The sequence below is a fragment of the Manis javanica genome, chromosome 6 (assembly GCF_040802235.1).
Source record: "Manis javanica isolate MJ-LG chromosome 6, MJ_LKY, whole genome shotgun sequence".
NCBI lineage: Eukaryota > Metazoa > Chordata > Mammalia > Pholidota > Manidae > Manis > Manis javanica.
Window position 1 is genome coordinate 56,808,803 of NC_133161.1, and position 20,249 is coordinate 56,829,051.

Consider the following 20,249-nt stretch of genomic DNA (forward strand, 5'->3'; position numbering starts at 1 on the left):
TTAGGCACCCCAACATCGGGTGGGCAAATTTTAGGCTGGAGAAACAAAATAATTCAATACAGACGATTTTAAGCTGATTCAATTTAACTGCATGTCTCTTTTCTCACCTTCCCACTGCTGACACCTGAATGGCTTTATGGTTTCTATCGACAACCAAGGGCCAGAAATAACCACTAGTATTACAGTTTTTCTTATGGACTTGAATTTCACTTTAGTTTACTTAACACTTTCATGTGTGATTTTCTATCTGATCCTCTAATTTAAGAACTTGAAACACCAAATGAAGGCATCCTTACGCAAACTCATTATCACCTTAATGCAGTTTCATATCCCCCCCACACACAGATTTGCTTTCCTCCACCTCTGTCCACCCTAAAGTATCTCAACTTTGGTATTTTAACTCTTACTCTATATGCTCCCCACTGAGGTACTTTATACATGTTCATGGTTTAAAATATTACTCCAACAATACTACAATGTCTCCAAGATCCAACTCTTCAGCTATGAACAAATAAATGAATTTGAGTTACTGATTAAAAATGATCAAAAAGCCAAAAGGCTGTAAGGATAGGATTTTAAAATAACACATAATTACTAAATAAAAATGATTAGTAGTAATGTAACTGTGTTTCTTTAGAGACCTTTAAGTAATTTTATATTATATGTGAGTAAAGTTTCTAAAAAACCATAAAATGAAGATGATAAATATTTTCATTAACCAGATTACAAAGCCTCACCAAAAAAACCAAACAGTTTTACTCTAGACATTTAAAATCTCTATTTGGGGGAAAAAAGGGAAGTACTGCTGAAAGCTGACTTCTTTGTTATTACTCAACTGGTAATCTCCCTTAAAAAAAAAAAAGATGGAGGCATAGATTTCATGACCAACTGGACCTTTAACGGCCAAGCAATTAAAGATCCTAGAGTCATGTAACACTACACAATGATCTGAAAGAAAATCTATTACAATAGTAAATTTAAGAGATAGGAAAGGAGCAAAGCATAGAATAAAGGATGTAATGAGTTTATATATGAATCTCTGCTATATATTTGTCATTGTGGGTTAATACTTGCTGAAGCAAACAAAAACACTCAGATGTATCTATATAAAATATTACATTTATTCATAGAATCCAATGATTTTTATACTGTAAGTTAGAATATCTGAAGAGACATTAGATTCCTGATCCAAAGTCATCATATTATTAAACGTAAGAGCCAGAATTTGAATACCATTTCAACTTGACTAAGAATATTCTATTTTTTATTCATCAATGTTTCAATTTACATTGATTTAAGTCCATAAATTAAAACTTGAAAGAATCTTTAAATTTAATAGTTATAGTTATAGAAATCATGAATGCTATAATTAGTTTCATGTTTTAGAATGTGAATTATAGAAAACATAGCTGAAGTACAATCTAAAATGGGTAAATGAAACATTATTTGATGATTTTAAATATGCTGATCTTTGGGCATTTCTAGAATTAAGAAATAATATTTGCTGTGATACTGTGCTACTGAAACTTTTGTAAATTATGTGGCACACAGTAACTTTAAAATTATAGCAAATCTGATGAAATTAGTATGTAAATCCCATGAATGAAAAAGCACACAGACAAACCCATTTTGCTTTCTAAAACATCAACCCTTCAAAGAGATTTTACTTAACTAATTTTTACTGCTTCTTCAAGTTCATTCTTGGCATATATACATGCATATATATTTGATTTTCAAGATAATGTTCTGGTTACAGAGATACCAAAACAAAATTGAAATCCAGAGAAGCACAAACTGAAGATGAAGAAACACAATAGCTCTTTTTTGAAAATCTAATGAACTAGAAATGAACTGTTAAAGTAGCTACTGAAAGAAAACCATGAAAAAAGCACATGTAATTTTTAATTTAAAATAAAGTCAACAAAGATTCATGGTAAACAATGAGATTGAATAAATGTTACATCATCACATAATTTAAATTAACTGTTGTCATCCTTCCCTTTCATAGCATTTTTTAGACTTCATTAATTTAAAATATGCCAATATTTAAGTACTCCTAGAGTTTATAAAAAGGTGATTATTTTAAGCATGGATAATGAATGATTCAAGACTCAGATTTTCCCCTATATTACCTAGCTTTTAAAATAACCAGAAAATGATTCCCTTCTATGACAGTTACAAGTACAGGACTTTGGAATTAGAAAGTCAGATTCCCAAACCTACTTTTGTCAGGCTTAATGTAACCTACACAAAATCATCTTTTTCTTATTACTAAGTTTTTTTACCAACAAATTAAACTTATACATCTCAGTTATAAAGATGACCTAAAGAATAATCCATGACTCAGATATAATGAAGGATGTAAAAGATTTCTCAGTTAATGATTTATATTTTAATGCATGCAATATGTAAAATATGATTATATTTTAATGATTTATTTGAATTAACAAACACTACATGCTATTGATCTCTATGATTATCTCATAGAAAGAAAATTTTTCTGTTTCTACCTAATTAGATATTTATGTCTCAACAGAGAACATGGATTAGTGATTTCCAAATTTTTAATTTTGGAAGTTGCTTACATGATGAGTATTTTAAAAAGTGATAGTGAAATCTAAGAAATTAAAATCTATGCTGAAATTAAGAATAAAATATTACTGTACTGATTCAGATTAGTCAGCAAGCTCAATGTTTGAATATGGCACTAAGAGACACATAATAGCAGGAAACAATTCTTTTGATTAACATCAACCAATTTTAGGGGCTGGGTAACCATCCAGAGACTAGTAACCACCCTGATCCTAGTCTCCCTTAATCATATATTACTGATCATCATGATTAAGTTATTTAAACTTACATATTTTCTATCTCAGAGGTAACAATCTTTGGTTTAAAACTCATTTTGTGAGTTTGGTCTCCTTTCTCCAGTTCTAATTTTTTTTTTTTAATTAAAAATGTACAGCTTGATCTTAACATTCTGGAATTTGGTAAAAAAAGTTGAACATAGTAGTAAAGATTTTAGGTTTTCAGTCTGTATTTCCAGGACATAAGTCCACACTGATGTGTTAAGTCTTAGCTCCACTTGATCACTTAGCTTTTCTTGGGTTCCCGTCTAGTTTGATTCAATCTATCTTGAGAGGCAAAAACTACACTTTACCATGTTTAATTGTCAGTATTCAAAAACAGCGATTTTGGATTTTTGTTATTCATTTACAAAAAACCAAAAAGACTCTACAGAAATACTTCAAAGATACACAATTTGGAGAAGTCTTTAAAAAATAAACACAAGCAGAGAAGAAAAGTTAACACAGAAGAGCAATGTTACTAAGGAAATTGAACAGAACTTAAATAGCTTTTACTCTCGTCATTAATCTATTAATAGATTGTTATTAATCCTAAAAGCATGTCTAAATGTCTTTGTTGTGTCAAAATCAAAATTAAAGTATCACCTTATTCTGGAAGTTTTTTCATCTAGCAAATCTACAAGGGGAGTGACTTTCTGTTTAATACAGAGTCCTACTTGCTTGCACAGGCCACCTACACTGACAAAAATAAAAAAAAAAACTACCAAGATTGCCAGACTGCTGAGAAGTACAAAAGGAATATCCAGCAAAGGAGAAAATGACCAGTGACCCAGGAACAAGATAATAAACGTCAAGTGAAGGCAAAGGAGCAAAGAGTAGGGCTACAGAATGCAAAAGGCAGTTCTGCCAGCACTGAGAAAGGGTACAGTTGATACTGGTTGCTGCAAAAACAGTATACACAGTTTTGACACTTGAATCCTTAAATACTTGTGCACATTTCACTGGATGATTCAGCCGATCAGAGACCATGTAAAAAGTTTCTTACTGCTATAAATTTATTTCTTATAACTGTATATTTATAGAGAATAAATAATTGATAGAACCAATTGACATAATTGGCTATTAACAGAAAGATTATCTGGAGCAAGATAATAACATCTTAAACCCAGCCCTAGACATATATTTCTAAACACATTATCTAGAATTTCAACATGAATTTTTGTTTTTCAGATGTTAGTGTAATTAGGTTAATAAATATTTATTGAATGCCTATGATGGGATAGGCATTGTTTTAAGTGTTTAATATACAGCAGTAAAAACAGTAAGTCTCAAGGAGCTTCCATTCCAGTCAGAGAAATGAGGCAATATGTGACACATTTAATTGCACCAAAAAAAATGAATAAAGCACTATATTGTGAAAACAAAATTTTTTTATAATGATTTAGTTCATCTGCAGCATAAACAAACTGAAAGACAATTCTCTGAGCTTTACTATCTAGAATATGTATAGTTCAAGAGTTTTCCAGGATTATACATTCCAAGATTCCTTCAATTATATATTTCTCCAGTTGAAAACAAAACTAAACAAAATTTCTCGTATTTTTGCTTCCCTTGAAAATGCTCCCTAAATGTTGCATTATGGGTATTTAATATGTATATTTTTAGAAGATTCACATACTATATATGTCAGTTTCTGAGACACTGGACCTTGAGCTGTTAGAGGGCAGAAATCTTTTTCTCCCTCTTTTTCTTCATTGTGAATTCAATGCCTGCACAGTTACCAGAATAAAGCACAATCTTGAACTACAAAATTTATTATTTCAGTTTAGTAGTGTCAAAAAAACCTGCTTCTAAATTTACCATAACTGAAAAATGACTAAGTCTTGTTCAAGTACTTCAAAGTTTTATTTTAGAGTACTTTGATTAGAAATGGTTAAATATTAATATTGTACTTAAGTGTTGCTTTTCAGATGATCATAGCAGTATAGCCAAGGCTCCAAAATTTAAGAAGATCCACCCAAGTAGGATTATTTAAACTTGCAATAAATAGATGTATTTTCTTGGAAAAATATCTATTGTTACAATAAACCTTGAGTTTCCTTTCTAACAAGATTGTATGATTACTCGTTTATATTGTTCTTTCCGCAGGAATTCACACACCCCCTGTTTGCATCCTGTTATTCACTTAGTGCTTCCCTTCACTTCACTATACTGGTTCCCTAGTAGTGGGAGAGTGGTTTTAACTGCACACAAAAATCCTACTCACTGTTGGCATGCTCCAGGTCTCCTCGTTTACCTTTAATGTTTGTCAGGTCACAAGGATTACTCTGAAAAGTTTATTTTCTGTGCTCTCTCAAAATACTGCATTGCCTCCCAAGACCACTGGTAGTCTGCAGAAGACGTGGGGAACTTTTTTACTGGTATTTCCCCCACCTTCCACCTAACTCTGTTCCGTATTGAACAACCTAAGAAACTGCTTAGGGTACGTGCTCCACTAAAATGCAAGCAAACGCTTTTATGGTCTCCCTAAAATTGTGTACGTTTGGATTTGTCTTTCTGAAGGCAAAGAAAACATTAAAAAACAAAAATTCAGGGCATAAATCAAGGCCAGGTTAAATCACTCTTAGACTCATCCAGGATGCTTATTAAAATACAGATTCCTAGGTCCTACATAGCACCTACACAAAATCAGCATATCAGAATATGCTTTTTAACAGGATTTCCGGGATATTCTGCTGCTCGCTGAAGTTTAAAAATCAGTGGTGCAAAGGGCCTAAAATTAAAATAATATAACTGATGAAGGAATGACACAAACAGGGTAATAAGATCCTACTGTTAAATACACTGAACCAGAATTTAAAAAAAAACTCATTAATGAAGAGCTAAGAAAATATTTTTCTTAAGGCTGAATGTCTTTTATTCACAATCACAAGTTGTTTTTTCATTGATGTATACTTGATATACAATATTAGTTTCAGGCATATGACATAGTTATTTGATGCTTATATACACTATGAAATGATCACTATGATAAGCCTAATTACCATCTTTCACCATAGTTTTCACAATATTATTGACAATATTCCCTATGTTGTACATTACATCCCCAGGACTTATTAGACAAGACTAACAAGAACTCCATAATAAGCCTTTGCAACTATGACATTCTTTATAGGGCAGACTTCGGAATCTCCTTTTCTTGAGGTATGAACAGGACACACATGTCTAATAATGAAATGTATATATATATATATATTATAAATTTATACCTTAAATACACATTATATTAATATATTAAATTATAATATATAGCATATTTTAATGTATTAATACACAAATGTATACCTACATACTCACACATATATACGTATACACATTCACACTGCCTAGAAAGCAGTAATTACGTTAGTACTTGAATGGTGCACTAGCTACTCCCTAAGTAGCTTCAGTTCTGCTCTACTACTTCTAAACTGGGAACAAACTTATACTAATTTTTTTTATTTTTAACATATATAATTTGATTTCCCATTATAGAGGATCAGGAAATATAAAAGCAAAATGACTCATGTCATTAAATCTTTACCAGAGTCAAGGAATAATGCCTCCCTGGCTTCTAGACTGTAAACTCCCTCAGGGCAGAGACCACATCTCATGTCATGATCAAGCAATAAGCACAACATATGAATAAATGCTGAGGATTAAAACAGCAGTCCATGAAGTTAGGAGTGGCCTCAAGGTTACAGTCTATGACAGGGGCTTCCAAACTTCAACAGCCATCTAACCCCACCAGCAGAACTTAAGATTCTGTAGGTCTAGGGTGAGCTGGCATTTCTAACAAGTTCCCAGGTGATGTTAATGTTGCTTGTCTGGGGACTACACTTTGAGAACCAGGGATCTAGGGAAAAGTCTTCATGGTTGTGCTATGTAAAGTTTCCAAAAAAGAGAAGTAATTGAAACATGGTCAGGGAAAACAATTTAAAGAAGCTGGTGACCTGGGTACTACTTCCAGCTCTATCACAAAATGACCAAATAGCTGATAAACAAACACATGCACATACCACTGAATATCACATAACATCTCAAAGATGAAGGGTTTGGTATAGATGGAAGATCCAAATATTTTTATATATTTTAGGGAAAATTAAGTGTTTATTATGAAACTTTAAACATATAATCTTCCCTGAAATTATCTTCAAATCAGTATATACTGCCCAGATCACAACTGTCCAACTATACAGCTTTTATCCAAAATGAAGAACATACAGGAAGTAAACAAAAAGCTCAAACTAAATGCATCAAACCATCTAAATATAAATCTAAAGGGAAATAACAATTTTGCAATATTCTAAACTCAAACTACAAAAATTCAAGTATCTGCAAACATGCCTACGACAGCAGGATCAGCATCATCTATTCGAAATGCACAATTTCTGGCTACACTTAAACCTACTGACTAAGAACCTTCATCTTGACAAAGTCCCTATGTGATCTGTAAGCATATTAAAGTTTGAGAAGCACTGACACAGGCCATGAGATTTTATCATCAATTCTTCACTATTGTTTGTAAAAGAACATGATATGTTTAAAAGACTGAACATTTCCTAAAAAAATCTATTTCTGATACAAGATTTAAAAAAAAGACATCAAAGAATTGTTTTACATGCAGAGACACACTGAAACATTATTTCCATTTAAAATACTTCCTGGCTATAAAGTACTGTATGATTAAATGTAACAAATATCACCTAGCTCAAATCCCTCTCGTTAGCAGCTGAGTAAATGAAGGAAGGTACAGGTACAGGGAAGCAAACTGACTTGGTTAAAGTCAAATAGCTTGTCAGTGGACAATGGAGCCTGAATCCAATTCTACTGACTTCTATAATGAAATGCCTTTTTCTGCTGCAAAAATTTTTTATTTTCCTGGATAAACATACAGTTAATACGAAGTAGAAGTATACATAATTTTGAAAGGATAAATGAAGTAAAAGATATTGAAGGAAATCTAGCAAAAATATGTAGTACTTAATGTGTTTAATTCTTTTCATACAAAAAATAGAAAGGGACTTTAAAAAAATTGAATTAAAAGAAGTAGAACTGGAAACTAGCATACTTAATATGAGCATCACTTCTAAATACATGATTTTCAAAGAGTAACACCACATGTCATTTAAGTGACACCATCTGCCTGATGAATAAATCTGGAAACCTGATTTTTGGAAACATTGAAAATTTGGCTTTTCTACTTAAGTTTTACTCTGCAGCAAATAAACAAAAACCTTTTCATGTATGGCTAACTTTTGCTGTTTCAACACAGAAGCAGAAACAGCCATATTCAACTTAAGTATTTGTAAGCAATTATAGAAAAATTAATCCCTTCTGTCTTACCATCAAAGAAGCTCTTGGCTCTCAGGTAACTGACACTGAGCCTAAGAACTGAAAGTTTGTCCAGCTTATTAATAACATCTTGTGGAAAAGGCAGCAGGCTAGCCAAGCGATCCAGTTCTGTATTAAGCCGATCTCTATGCCGCTTGGAAGGATTTGACTTGATTCCTTCAGCCGGCACTGGCTTGACGCTGAAAAACAAACAAAATACCATAAAGTACAAAATGCAAAAATTTCAATTTCATTGTAACATCTCCTCAAATATTTTTCTAAAAAAAAAAATATTTAAAATCTACTTCAAGTATACATAAATCCTTTCAAAATGCTTTCATATCTTAAGAAAAACAGGGGAATGGGTAGAATTCTTCACACTGAATTAAAAATTTTTGAATCCATCATAGGAAAATGCTGAGTACATCTTACATACCTTATATATTTTTGGTAGAGTGATTCCCAATTAACAAATCTACTAGGATTTTTTTTCTTCCCTTCAAACACAACCATTGTTAGGAGAAAAACAAAACAAAACAAGAAATCTGCAATAAATTATGTGAAAATAATATTTCTTTTGTAACCCTCCACAAGAAGCATCTTGGCATCATTTATGCCATAGATAAATAAGAGCAACCTTAAATAAAAAGCTCATCTTCATCATCCCCAGCTTCCTGTATTTAACACTTTCATCCTGTCAGGGACAGCTTCTCAAAGACCTCTGACACCTCCAGATGGTCGGCCAGCCATCTAATGGGATCCTCCAACATTAAAACAAGAAAAAGCTTGACTTCAGTTATTATTTGTGGGTTGATAAACATTAGAGATTAACTGTAATTACTGGCAAATTTTGCTTTCATGACTGGTCAGTAATTCTACGTAATTATTAGCTTTTATAATGTGTCTCAATTAGAAAAGTCAGTGAAACCCCAACATTTAGCATGATTTTCACCTGAGAAAAAAGATATTTAGGTATAGGTGTAGAATTTGAGTTCAGAAATGAGAAACTAGACAACTTTACACAAAGGCCTGAGCCAGGATTTATAGCAGAAATCATTATTTAAAAAGTGAATTTACAGCTCAGACACCCATGCTCAAATATAAATAGAAAAGATATTCAAAAACAAAAGTAATTTTAGATCGTGTTTCTGCACCTTTCTATTTTCCAGAAAAATAAAGTATTATCTAGAGTATTCTTAAGACAAAGACTTTTTTCCAGTTTCACTGAGAAGACAAAGACACTTTTGACAATTCAAATTATAGTATCTTGAGAAGTAGAAATAAGCTGGAATATATTGCTATTAATCTGATACAATCAAAACATTTATAGATAGTTTGTTTTCAATGTTATATGTGAAGAAATAATACTTTATGCAAATAGAAAGTAAATATGAAAATTTAATGTATTTTACATTGTACCTAACAAATAATTTCTTCAGGACTTGTTTATTTTTCTCTTAGAGTTCATTTTATTTCTACAAAAAATAACATTAACAAATTGATAAAGTAGCATATATACAAAATAAATTAGTAGATACTTTCTCCAGACTGTATAATTGCAAACTTAATAAAAATTGGTGCCTGCTTCCCTAGATATTTCCCCTAATCATACTGTATTTATAATCAAATTCAAGTCACCCAAATTACTGTATTTCTCCAATTAATCTACCAAACTTCAACTTTTACCTATAATGCATGTATGCCTCATTGAATAACTTCCTACTGATGAACCACTGGTTACCACAAATATTTATTTGCACCTATCGTGTCCTGGGTAGTCCAGAAAAACACTCTTCTTCTAGATATTCAAAAAGTGTCATGAGAGCTAAGTTCAGTGAGCAACTGCTTGAAAAAGATTTTTATAGCAAAGGTGGTATCTGAGATGGATCTTTAAAGACAAAAGGGATTTTAGGAGGAGGCATGACTGAGGCATGGTGAACTGCGACAAGTTCCCTGTCTGAAGTATGAAGTGCAGGGAAGAGAAGGTGGAAGCTGGTTGGGGCCACATTCCCTCAACAATTATTGACCACCTACTATGTGCCAAGTATATGAACACTCAGCAGTGAACAAAACTTACTAAAACTCCTGTTCTCATGAAGCTTACATTCCAGTGGAAAGATACATAAAAAATAAATGAATAAACAAATTTATAACTTTTGGAGCTGGTAAGTGTTAAGAAGAAAAACAAATCAAGATAGGAAATTAAGAAGTGATGGGGGTGCTGCTTTTGACAGCCAGGGACAGTCTCTTTGATATCATGTTTCTGCACAGACATGAATGCAATGGAGCGAGCCATGCAGATGGCTCATGAAAAAATGTTCAAGATGGAGAGGAAACAGCAAGTTTCCTCACAGAAATGGTATAAAATTAGACTTTGATATCTGGGAGTCATCTTAAGCTCTCAGCTGGGATTTGCTTGTTTTTTACTCAGTCTTGTATTTTACTCAGCTAACTCTGGAGATGGAGAGATAGAATACAGGGTGGATCTCACCCAAGCTAGCACTTCTTTCTAAACTATAAATCTATGTCCACTCTGATTTGAACTTTTCAGTAGCAGAGTCCACATTCCTTAGCCTAGCAAACACCACCCTTCTTGATCTTTCTATAGCCCCTACCTATTCCTCTGGCCTCATTTCTTCCAGCCCCAGCCTTCCTTGTCCATTATACTCCAGAACAAAGAAATTACTTACAGTTACCTATATGTACTTTGGTGCTTTCATACATGTTACTCCTCAGAATCTCCTTCTGTCTCACCAGTTTCAAAAGCCCTGCTCAATTAGATCAGTTTTATAAAGTCTTCCCTGGCCTACTCAGAACAGATCACTCCTGCACTACTTTTGTACCTTATGTGTCTGATGTAAATGTCTTACACAACCATTCCATTAAGGAATATTCTGTGCAGACAGCATTTCCCATTACTTGAAAGTGAAATCCAGTCTCTCACTCTTGGTAGCTATCCAGTAATAATTATAAAACAGTGTGAAGAAGAGAGTAACACAAATTTTGAAACAAGACAAGCTGATATAACAGGAAGAAATAACAATAGCACAAGAAAGAGGCTTCAGGTATTCCTCCATATAGTATTGCTGCCTCTCTCATGCGGGCTCTTTGCAGTATTTGACCATGCACTAAAGGAAGCTACTATTCCTTTACATAAGGCAAAACTGTCCACAGCTCTAATGTATTATTATACACATTATGGAATATTTAGCATGAGACCTAATTTTCTAAGTGTTAGGTAATCAATATTACATATACTTGTTTGATCTGATTATATAAACTTAATCATTTTGGTTTCCCCAGTGCTCAGCATAGTACTTGACACAGAGTAGACTCTCCATTAATGTTTGTGATCAGAAGTGTCCAGAAAAAGAAATGACTGGAGCCTTACCAAAGGCAGTGATAGTAGGGATAGTATGTCTGGCTTGAGAGATATTTAAACACACTTGAGCCTACCACAAAGCTTGGTATATAGCCAGACTCAAATGTTCACCAAACCAAACTGACTTGCTGACTGACTAGGTATAGAAAGTAAGGGACAGGAATACTTTGGGTGAGGAGAGGTTGCAAATGATGGGTTTGCAGCTTAGGGTAAAACCGCATTTCCCAGTGGAAGACATAACAAACAAAGAGAAAAGAGACTTGACGAACAGACCTTAAGGATACCAACGTTTAGGTCTAAGTTTGAGGAAGAAGTGCAGGAAAAGATGACAGAGGAGGAATGAAGAGATAGAGAATGACCCAGGGTAGAACACTTTGGAGGACATAGAACAAAGTCAAAAGCGCAGAGAAATTAAGAAAGGTCAGGCTGAGAAATACCCACTGGACTTGGCATTTCAAATCCATTGTTATTAAAGCTAAACATACTTTTTTCACTGATTTTGTGAGAAATATTTAGAATCATTTTGTGAAAATATCCCATGCTTATCTACCCATATTGAAAATGCACAGATTCAAAATAGACAGTAATCCTACATCAGCTACACTTGACTTGGGGTGGCCTAGTACTTTTACTTTTCTACCGTCTTTAAAGCTATGCCAAAATATACTGCCAATCATCCATTTAAATAAAAGTCTACATTTGAAATACTGATAAATATCCCTGTAAGACTGGATTTCGGAGGTCTGGAGTAGGAGACTGTAGATGTTAATCAGGCAAAGGAGCCATTTCTTATTTTTTTAAACCTTAACCTCAAAAATCTTGTCCCAACCTGTAAATCAAAATTGTTGTGAAATCAAGACTCTAGCTGACTGCATGCCATGCTTCTGTTTTAGAAGCCCTGCATGCTGTAAGTACTGGCAGTAACAGGCCCGACAACATGTCCAATGCCAGTCTGAAGGCTACCTGAAAAGCTTTTTTATTATCCAGGCTAAAATGGCTGCTAGGCTCATCACTTCTGCACAGTGTCTAACAAAGTTGAAACATTTAACTACCCAGTTTAATTACAAATTACTATAATTATAAATGTTTATATGTTTCTATGACATTTATCACAAAACCTCAAAATGGCATGCAAAGATATAGTTTCGGGACTCCTCTGAGATTAATGTGACATTTTCTAATAGAGATTACCTACCACAGTACTGAGTTTGCTCTATCAGCTTTTTCCTCTTAGTGATTTAATCAACTCCCCACTGCTTCAGTCTACTTACCAGTAAATTGTTTATCTTTATTTCCAGCCCCTGTACCTGGATGTCCTCTCATTCATATTTTTCAGAACTTGGGCACCCCCTTCTCTGCATCTACAATGGTGTTACTCTACATCCAACAGCTAGGAAACAGAAGTATTCCTCAATAAATCTCTATCATACTGACTGCACCCAAATATTCCCAACTTATAAACCCATTCATTCTCATTTTGTTCCCATGGCTTCAATGCATCATTTATTTATCTCTGAATACAAATGCTAAATGTTTATAGTTGTAAGTTATATGCTTAATGTAATACTGATCTGTAAAAATTCGCTATTAGGCTGAATATAGCTGGATATTTTACTTCTCTGAATGAAGCAAAAAAAAAAAAACATTTACAAAAACAGAGAATTCTGGCTGGAAGTCACTTTGAATGAGTCAGAATTCTTTGATCACTCTTCCTGCTGCCACTCTACAGATGTAAAGGGTCTTTCCCTTTTCCTCTTTTTGCTACATTTCAGTAGCAAAAGTAGATTTTAGCAAATGTACATTTCAGACGCAATGAAGCATAAACAGCAGATAGTCTCCAGCACACACTTTAACAATGAAACCCTGGAACATGAAATATGCCCTAGAATTCACTGCTACTTTCAAAATCCGGAAAAAAACAATCATTAAGAATATTTCCTTTTTTTTCTTCTATGAACATATACTTTTTTGGAGGGAGTTCTCCTTGGAACCCACATAAAAATGTGTCTACTATACCAAAGTCACAAAAACATTAAAATGTTAAGTGGTGGCCAATTGTTTAATTAGTAAATAATTCTCAAATACTTACTATATATACCAAGCAGCTTTGGTTGCTACAAAGACAAATAAAAGACAGACTTACCTTTAAAGAGCTTATCTTTCTTACTAGAAGGAGACACATTTTATAACAAGGCAAAATCAAGCAACATGTATTGCTCAATAATATAGGTGCCATTAAAGTGATGCTCAAGAGTTCAGGAAAGTAAGAGCTTGTGTACAGGTAGTGTGATGGGGGAAGGTTTCACGGACCTGTGGCATCTCAATGAGGACTTAAAGACAGTAAGTCACTGCCAGTTACATGATGGCAGAGTACATAGCTCTCTGCTACCACCTTCTTCTTCCAGAAGATTAGGCCAAACATGGAAAGCAGGAGACAGAAACACAAAGACTGTCTGCAATAACCCAACAGACAGCTAAACCCAGATATGAAGATGAAAAATAGGCAGAAAAGAAATCAATGGCAACATAGAACAGGAAGGAAAATGTGATCATAGTGTATTACTTAGTTCAGCAGTAGACAATATTTACAGTTAAAAAATAATGAAACTCTGAAAGTGCATTTAATCCAAAATTGTGCTAAAATTATGAGGATGAAGAAAGGTAAAACAGAGATGCAACAGCACTAAGAACCTTAACTATTACAATAAAGCATCAACAGATAATGCCTAATATGCTAAACTTAAGATAGCACTACACACATATGATTGACTTCTTTATACAAGTGTTATTTAATAGGAATACTTTTCAAAACAGTATTTCACTCAAAAAAGGGAAAAGAGCAAACCAAAAAAATGACTGAAAAATATAGACAAATATGTAAAAGACACCTCAAGTGGAAGAATCTCCAACCACTGTTACTATCATACACTATTACTACTACACACATACACAATACCAACACACAAGTTAATTTACCTAGCCCACCTTCTTTGCCTATGAAATTGATATTTTTAAAGCAAAAGTGCAAGGACATGGGGACTCCCACAGCTTACTGAAAGGAATGTAAATTTTAGGTAGAGTAATTGGACACTGTATGGAAGCATAATACTTGGCTCACCCTTCAAAGTACACATACCTTTGTACTCCACAGTTCAACTTAACAATAATTTTTCCTTAGGAAGTCACTAAAAATTTGCATAGAAGTTCACATACCTCAAGGTTATTTATTCTCTGAAATACTAGTTAAAATATTTAAAGGCTGGAGAGAAGAGAATTTCCCCCTAAAAGAAAAATAGTCAAATAAATTACAGAACATCCACAGGATGGAGTACTACACAGCTCCTGGAAACAGGGCTTTAGAGGGGAGGTGGGCAGCAACCAGTATGACAGGAAAGACTGAAAGGAAAGAGCACAAAGGCCATTATGGAGACAAGAATAAATCATGTATGGGAAATGGTAAGCCATTTCAAACACATTTGAGAAGAAACATTAAGGAAATCCCTACTTTATTAAAGGGTATACCAAATGCACTGCTAAATTTATTTACCTGGGCAGCTGTCAAGTTTATAAGAATCTAAGTTTTGGAGACAAAAGACATGGAATCCAATATTCAAACAGCTTTTTCATTTACTTCCTGACAGTTTTGAATCTGAACCTCAGGTGGCCTAGCTATAAAACTAACATAATATCTCCTCATCCTTCTGTTATAAAGATGAAATAAAATGGTGTATGCAAAGCACTGTGCACATTGTATCACAGTTAAGTACTAATAAGTGGTAGATATTTGTTACATTATATCACTATGCAAAAAAATAATTTTTAAAAGACGTGTGGAAGTACAAAAGTACTATTGTGAAAGATTTGCATGGTACTCATTTCTATGTAACTGTCTTCATTATATACTTATAATTTGATAAGCTTGTGCTGTGTAAGTTTGTCAGTGGAGTAGCACATTTCAGCCATACCCACAATCAAGAACATAATCATATACTGCCTCTTACTGTTTCATAGGAGAATTGACTATTCTATAATAATGTAGGCTAAAATTAAAGAACAGAATTTATGTTTCTGTTTCATTTACATCATTAGCAGACTTTACAGCTTATAGAATGTTTTTGTTCTGCTAATTTTAGTTGTGAAAGTGGCAGTGTAGGTGTTGACTGTTTTGCTTTATTAGGAAGTCAATCACTTCCCAGATCTACAAAACCACGGAAATTAAACCTCATCTTTTAGTTTAGACCTAGAGCTCTTTCAATTTATTTATCACTGTTTCCTCATTTTGCCATTTATTGTTTTATAAATGTTACTGGATACTAAACACTTTCACTTACTCATTTCATAGTTCCAATATGTAAGAGCCTCTATAGCCTCTGTGTATGAACTATCTAAATAGAGCTTTTTGAGAGAAATATGATGGTGGACACATAATTATGTAATTAAAACGACCTATCCTTTATTTTAGGAACTGTTTAGAAAATGGTATCATAGTACATTTACAGGAAACATTTTCAGTAAAATATTATATAATTTTATTTTACTAAGTAGGTATTATATAAGTGAGCACAATGAGGTTTAAATAGAATGAATGGCAATTTAGCAAATATATCAAGGAAGACAGTGCTTTTCTATTATAACATTATTGCTATGTTAACAAAGGAAAAAGGATCAGCTAAAGCTGAGAAATTATTTCCAGTTTGTACACTTCAAGATGACTGGCTAAACTACAACTACCACTGATATATCATTTTTAAGTGTAGATGTCATTTACTCAACACTTATTTGCCAACATTCAGTGCTAACTTTCAGAAATATGGTACACTGAAGTACCATTAAAACTCCTTCTGTGTTAATAAAAATTTTTTTAATACATTAAAAGTTATTATCACTAGAAAAAAATTCTATTTAATTCAACTGCGCCTTTCACCAATTTTCATGAGTTAAAATAAGTAAACAAATGAACAAAACGCTTTCACCTCCCAAGAAAATAAAACAAGAACAGGATTTAATTAAAAATTGGGTTGTTCTTTTCTTTTTTTTTATAACTTATTAAGTATAGAACATTTTAAGGAAAGTTACAGTAGAATCTATTTTTAAGTACCTGAAAATTTCTTTAAGAACGTAGATCAGATGCAAGTTTCCTTCTGCTCCTTTAATTTCCTAACTTCCAGTACTCAAAACAGAAACATTTACTGAGTGTCTACTATGTGCAAGATACTTTAGTGGCATTAATTTAACACATTTAAAATGATTTCCTAACTAGATAATTTTCGATGCCAGACTTTCCACTAGGGGGAGTTTATCTTGTTTAGTAAATTCAATTGAAGACTGTGGAAGAGCTTCAGGTTAAACGATGTCACCTACTTGGTCCCTAAATTTTATGGAATTGCATTATTTAAATGATCATCCTAAAAGTCCTATAATTATGCTACAATATATTTTTTCTTTAAAATAAAATGGCTTTCACTTAAGGGGTCAAAGTAAAATTGATTTCAATAGCATTTTCAGCTCAAACAAGATATATTTTTCTGACAATATTGGTGAGTTTAGACCCCATTAGCCACAGACTAATTTAACTAAAAAATTCATATTAAACTTAATATTAGGTTAATGGCCACATTCCTAAAACTTCGACTAACTGCATTATGAAGTTAACCATTTTTCACTCAGGTAAAAACAATTTATTAACAATTTCACATGATTCTGCAAATGCCAGTATTAGGCTTTTCTTACGGAGCTATGTAGTGACATTTTAAGTCATTTATATGATTGGAAGTAATGCATAATGCTCAAAGATCTGATAAACATCTATTACTAAGTAAAGTAAGGGTGAATATGGAAACGGCTTTAGTTATACTGTATTAAAATAAACTATTAAATATAACTACATTAAAGCCTTAGAAAGTATATTAAAATCTAAGATAAAAAAACGGTACATCTTACAAAGAGAAAATGTAGTATGTTTAAAGGGAAGATCTTTAATGTTAACTAGAAGCCAAAGATGATAAACTTTACAATGAATACAAAATTAAGGCATTTTATTTTTTTCCTCTAAAGGCATCTAGGTCCACTTGTAACATACTAACTGAAAGTATGTAACTTAAAAATCCATACAATACATAGAATACATTAATCAATACATAGAACGGTCATTTGGATGCTTCTCGATATTAAATAACCATCAAGGACAAAGTCAAATTAGACAAATACATTTTTAAATAAGAAACCACTCTACAAAATAAAAGTGTTTTAAGTCAATGTCACATAACATCAAAGACAGAAAACCGCTGACTTGGCAGTATTCCTAATGTCAGCCATACAGCAAGGATAAGATTTCAGTTTTAATTAGTCTATTTATAGATGAATATCCTATTAATGCCAAGTCTAGACCTGAAGAATTATGATCACTTAAATTCTAAAAGAATTATGATCATATAATAAAAATTTTAAACCAGTTACTGGTTTTAAGTATAAATCTTAAACTGTTATTTTTCTGTTGAGATCAATGACCAAAGTTAGGTTTTAAGAAAAACACACACTTAATTGCTCCGAGTAAAAGTCTGATGTGCTCTTAAAAGTGTTTATGAAAATTTGAAAGATTTGAAGTAAGGTAACTCAGAGATAATAATTAGGAATAGACAATGAAAACAGCCAACTAACAAAAGTAAATAAGTCTCAGGCACAGATTTTTTTCACACAAAAAATTTAAGTATTTGCTAGCTCACACAAACACCCCACCAAAACAAACAAGTCTAAGTTTATTATCAGTCTATTAGAATTGACAAAACTTTGAAGAAGGGGAAAAAGGAAATTAGAGAAAGATGCCAAGAATGAAAGCGCCTGCCTGTTTAGTAATTCCAGGTCTAAATCCCATGCTTTATAGACACAAAATCACCCCAGAAGTGACAAGAAAGCTTCCCAAAAAGGTAGCTGAAAATACAAAAACCCCTACACTCACTCGTGTCTGCTCATCTCTGTACATTTTACCGACATAGTCACATTGAAGGATACAAAATTACTGTCAAAGTAGTAAGAAAGAACGCAACAGAAAGCCAGTTGCACCGGACCTAAGAAATACCTTCAGGGGCACTCAGCCCCTTTCTAGCAGACGGCAAGTGTTTAGCTCTTTAAAAACACCTCGTCCTGCCAGAATTGGGAATTATGACACGCTTTTAACCGATGAGGATATTAAAAGTGGAATGGGATTTCACGATAGGTTTATGTTAACTCATACACCAGCCCACAGGGCTGACCTGGCCGTCAACAAATTGGACCATATTAGAACAGAGCTGCAAATGGCTGGGAGCATTAGAGGGTGAATGTGCGCTGGGGACGGGAAGGCAATTTTTAAAATACAATAATCAAAAACAGAAAAATCCAAGGCCTGGGTCTCCCGACCGGCCTCCAAATCTCGAGTCCATGGATCGTGTGAGGAAACGACCTAACCCAGCCTGCGGGGACCTGGGGGCGGGGTGGGCGCCCACCCCAGAGCCGAGGACGCGCTCCGGGCACTCACGTTTTCTGCACCGGCTTCCGCCGCTTGCGACTGGCATAGGCTACGTTGGCGCCGCTGCTATTCATGGTGCCGGCTGGCGGCGGCTCCTCACCGGGTGCGGGCGCGGTCCCCGGGACCAGGCAGCAACTGGGCGACGGCAGTACCCGACGCTGGACTCCACGAAGCCGCGCCGCTCCACCTGCGTTCTCCCCGGGCGGTGGCGAAGACGCTCGCCCCCCGAGCCTCGGCTCCCGCAGCCCCGAGCGTTCAGGTGTGCCGCCCGGGCCTGGCTCCCGAGAACGAGGGGCGGGGACCGGCGAACCAGGCGGCGCAGGTGCCGTCTACACCCGGGGAGGCGGTGCAGCGTACCCGCAGGTGAGGCGGCCCGGGCGGAGGAGGAGCCTGCACCGCCTGTTTGGAATCCTGGCCTGGGTCGCGCGCTCTGGCGCCGCGCCCCGTGACCGTCGCAGCAGCCCCTTGGGTAAGAGAGGCACCGCCGCGCAGCTCCCTGGGCTTCCCCGGTCCTGGGTGCTTCCCGTCTGCGGAGCTTGGGCTCCAGCTGCCTCTCCGGTACCACCAGCTTCCGCTCAGCTACGCGGATGTCTCTGGTCTGAGCCGGTGGTCCTGGTCAAGCTCGCGGGACCGAGCGTCGAGTGGACTCCCCCGGCGTTACCTCCCGCCGAGGCTAGGACCAGCTGAATAGCAGAGGCGCCCCGGACCCAGTCCGGCCCCGCCCAGTTCCTTGTAGCCCCGCCCCGTCCTACTTAGCCACGCCCATGCATCCATCTCCCCTGGGGGCACCACCTCCCGGCACGTGGTGACGTAAGACGTAACGGCGCCACTCAGTAGCCATCTTCTTGAGGTCAAGAGGAGGATTATGTGGACACATTTCCAAACCATGAGACACGTGACCCCAAATTACATGTAGCCAAACTCTTTGTAACTGGATTATCTCAAGGACAGACATGCCAAATAGTGAGTTTAACTTCACCTGTATGAGAAACAGTGACTCAGCTAACTTGGACTAAGATTTACAGTGAGCTGGCAGATAACCAGTGGGGCTCTGAAGCTTCCTAGAGGAGGTGAGCTTCGGGAGGTCACATCTGAGTTGAACTTGAAGGCTCGGAGTTTCCTCGCCTTTTTTTTTTCTCTTTAATTGTCTCCATACTAGACAATATATTTTCCCCATCCAGAA

General features: G+C 35.1%; 1 protein-coding gene across 1 annotated transcript in view; it reads right to left on the minus strand.

Moving 5' to 3' along the window:
* The window catches only part of AHR (aryl hydrocarbon receptor), a 49,650-nt gene extending 29,864 nt beyond the window's left edge, over nucleotides 1-19,786 (minus strand). Inside the window, exons 1-2 of the mRNA XM_073238741.1 lie at nucleotides 19,076-19,786; nucleotides 8,193-8,380 (exon numbers count right to left, since the gene is read on the minus strand). Of these exons, the coding sequence (XP_073094842.1) occupies nucleotides 8,193-8,380; nucleotides 19,076-19,140 (253 nt within the window). The 5' untranslated portion in view covers nucleotides 19,141-19,786. The remainder of the gene's footprint in view (nucleotides 1-8,192; nucleotides 8,381-19,075) is intronic.
* Nucleotides 19,787-20,249: the final 463 nt, after the last annotated feature.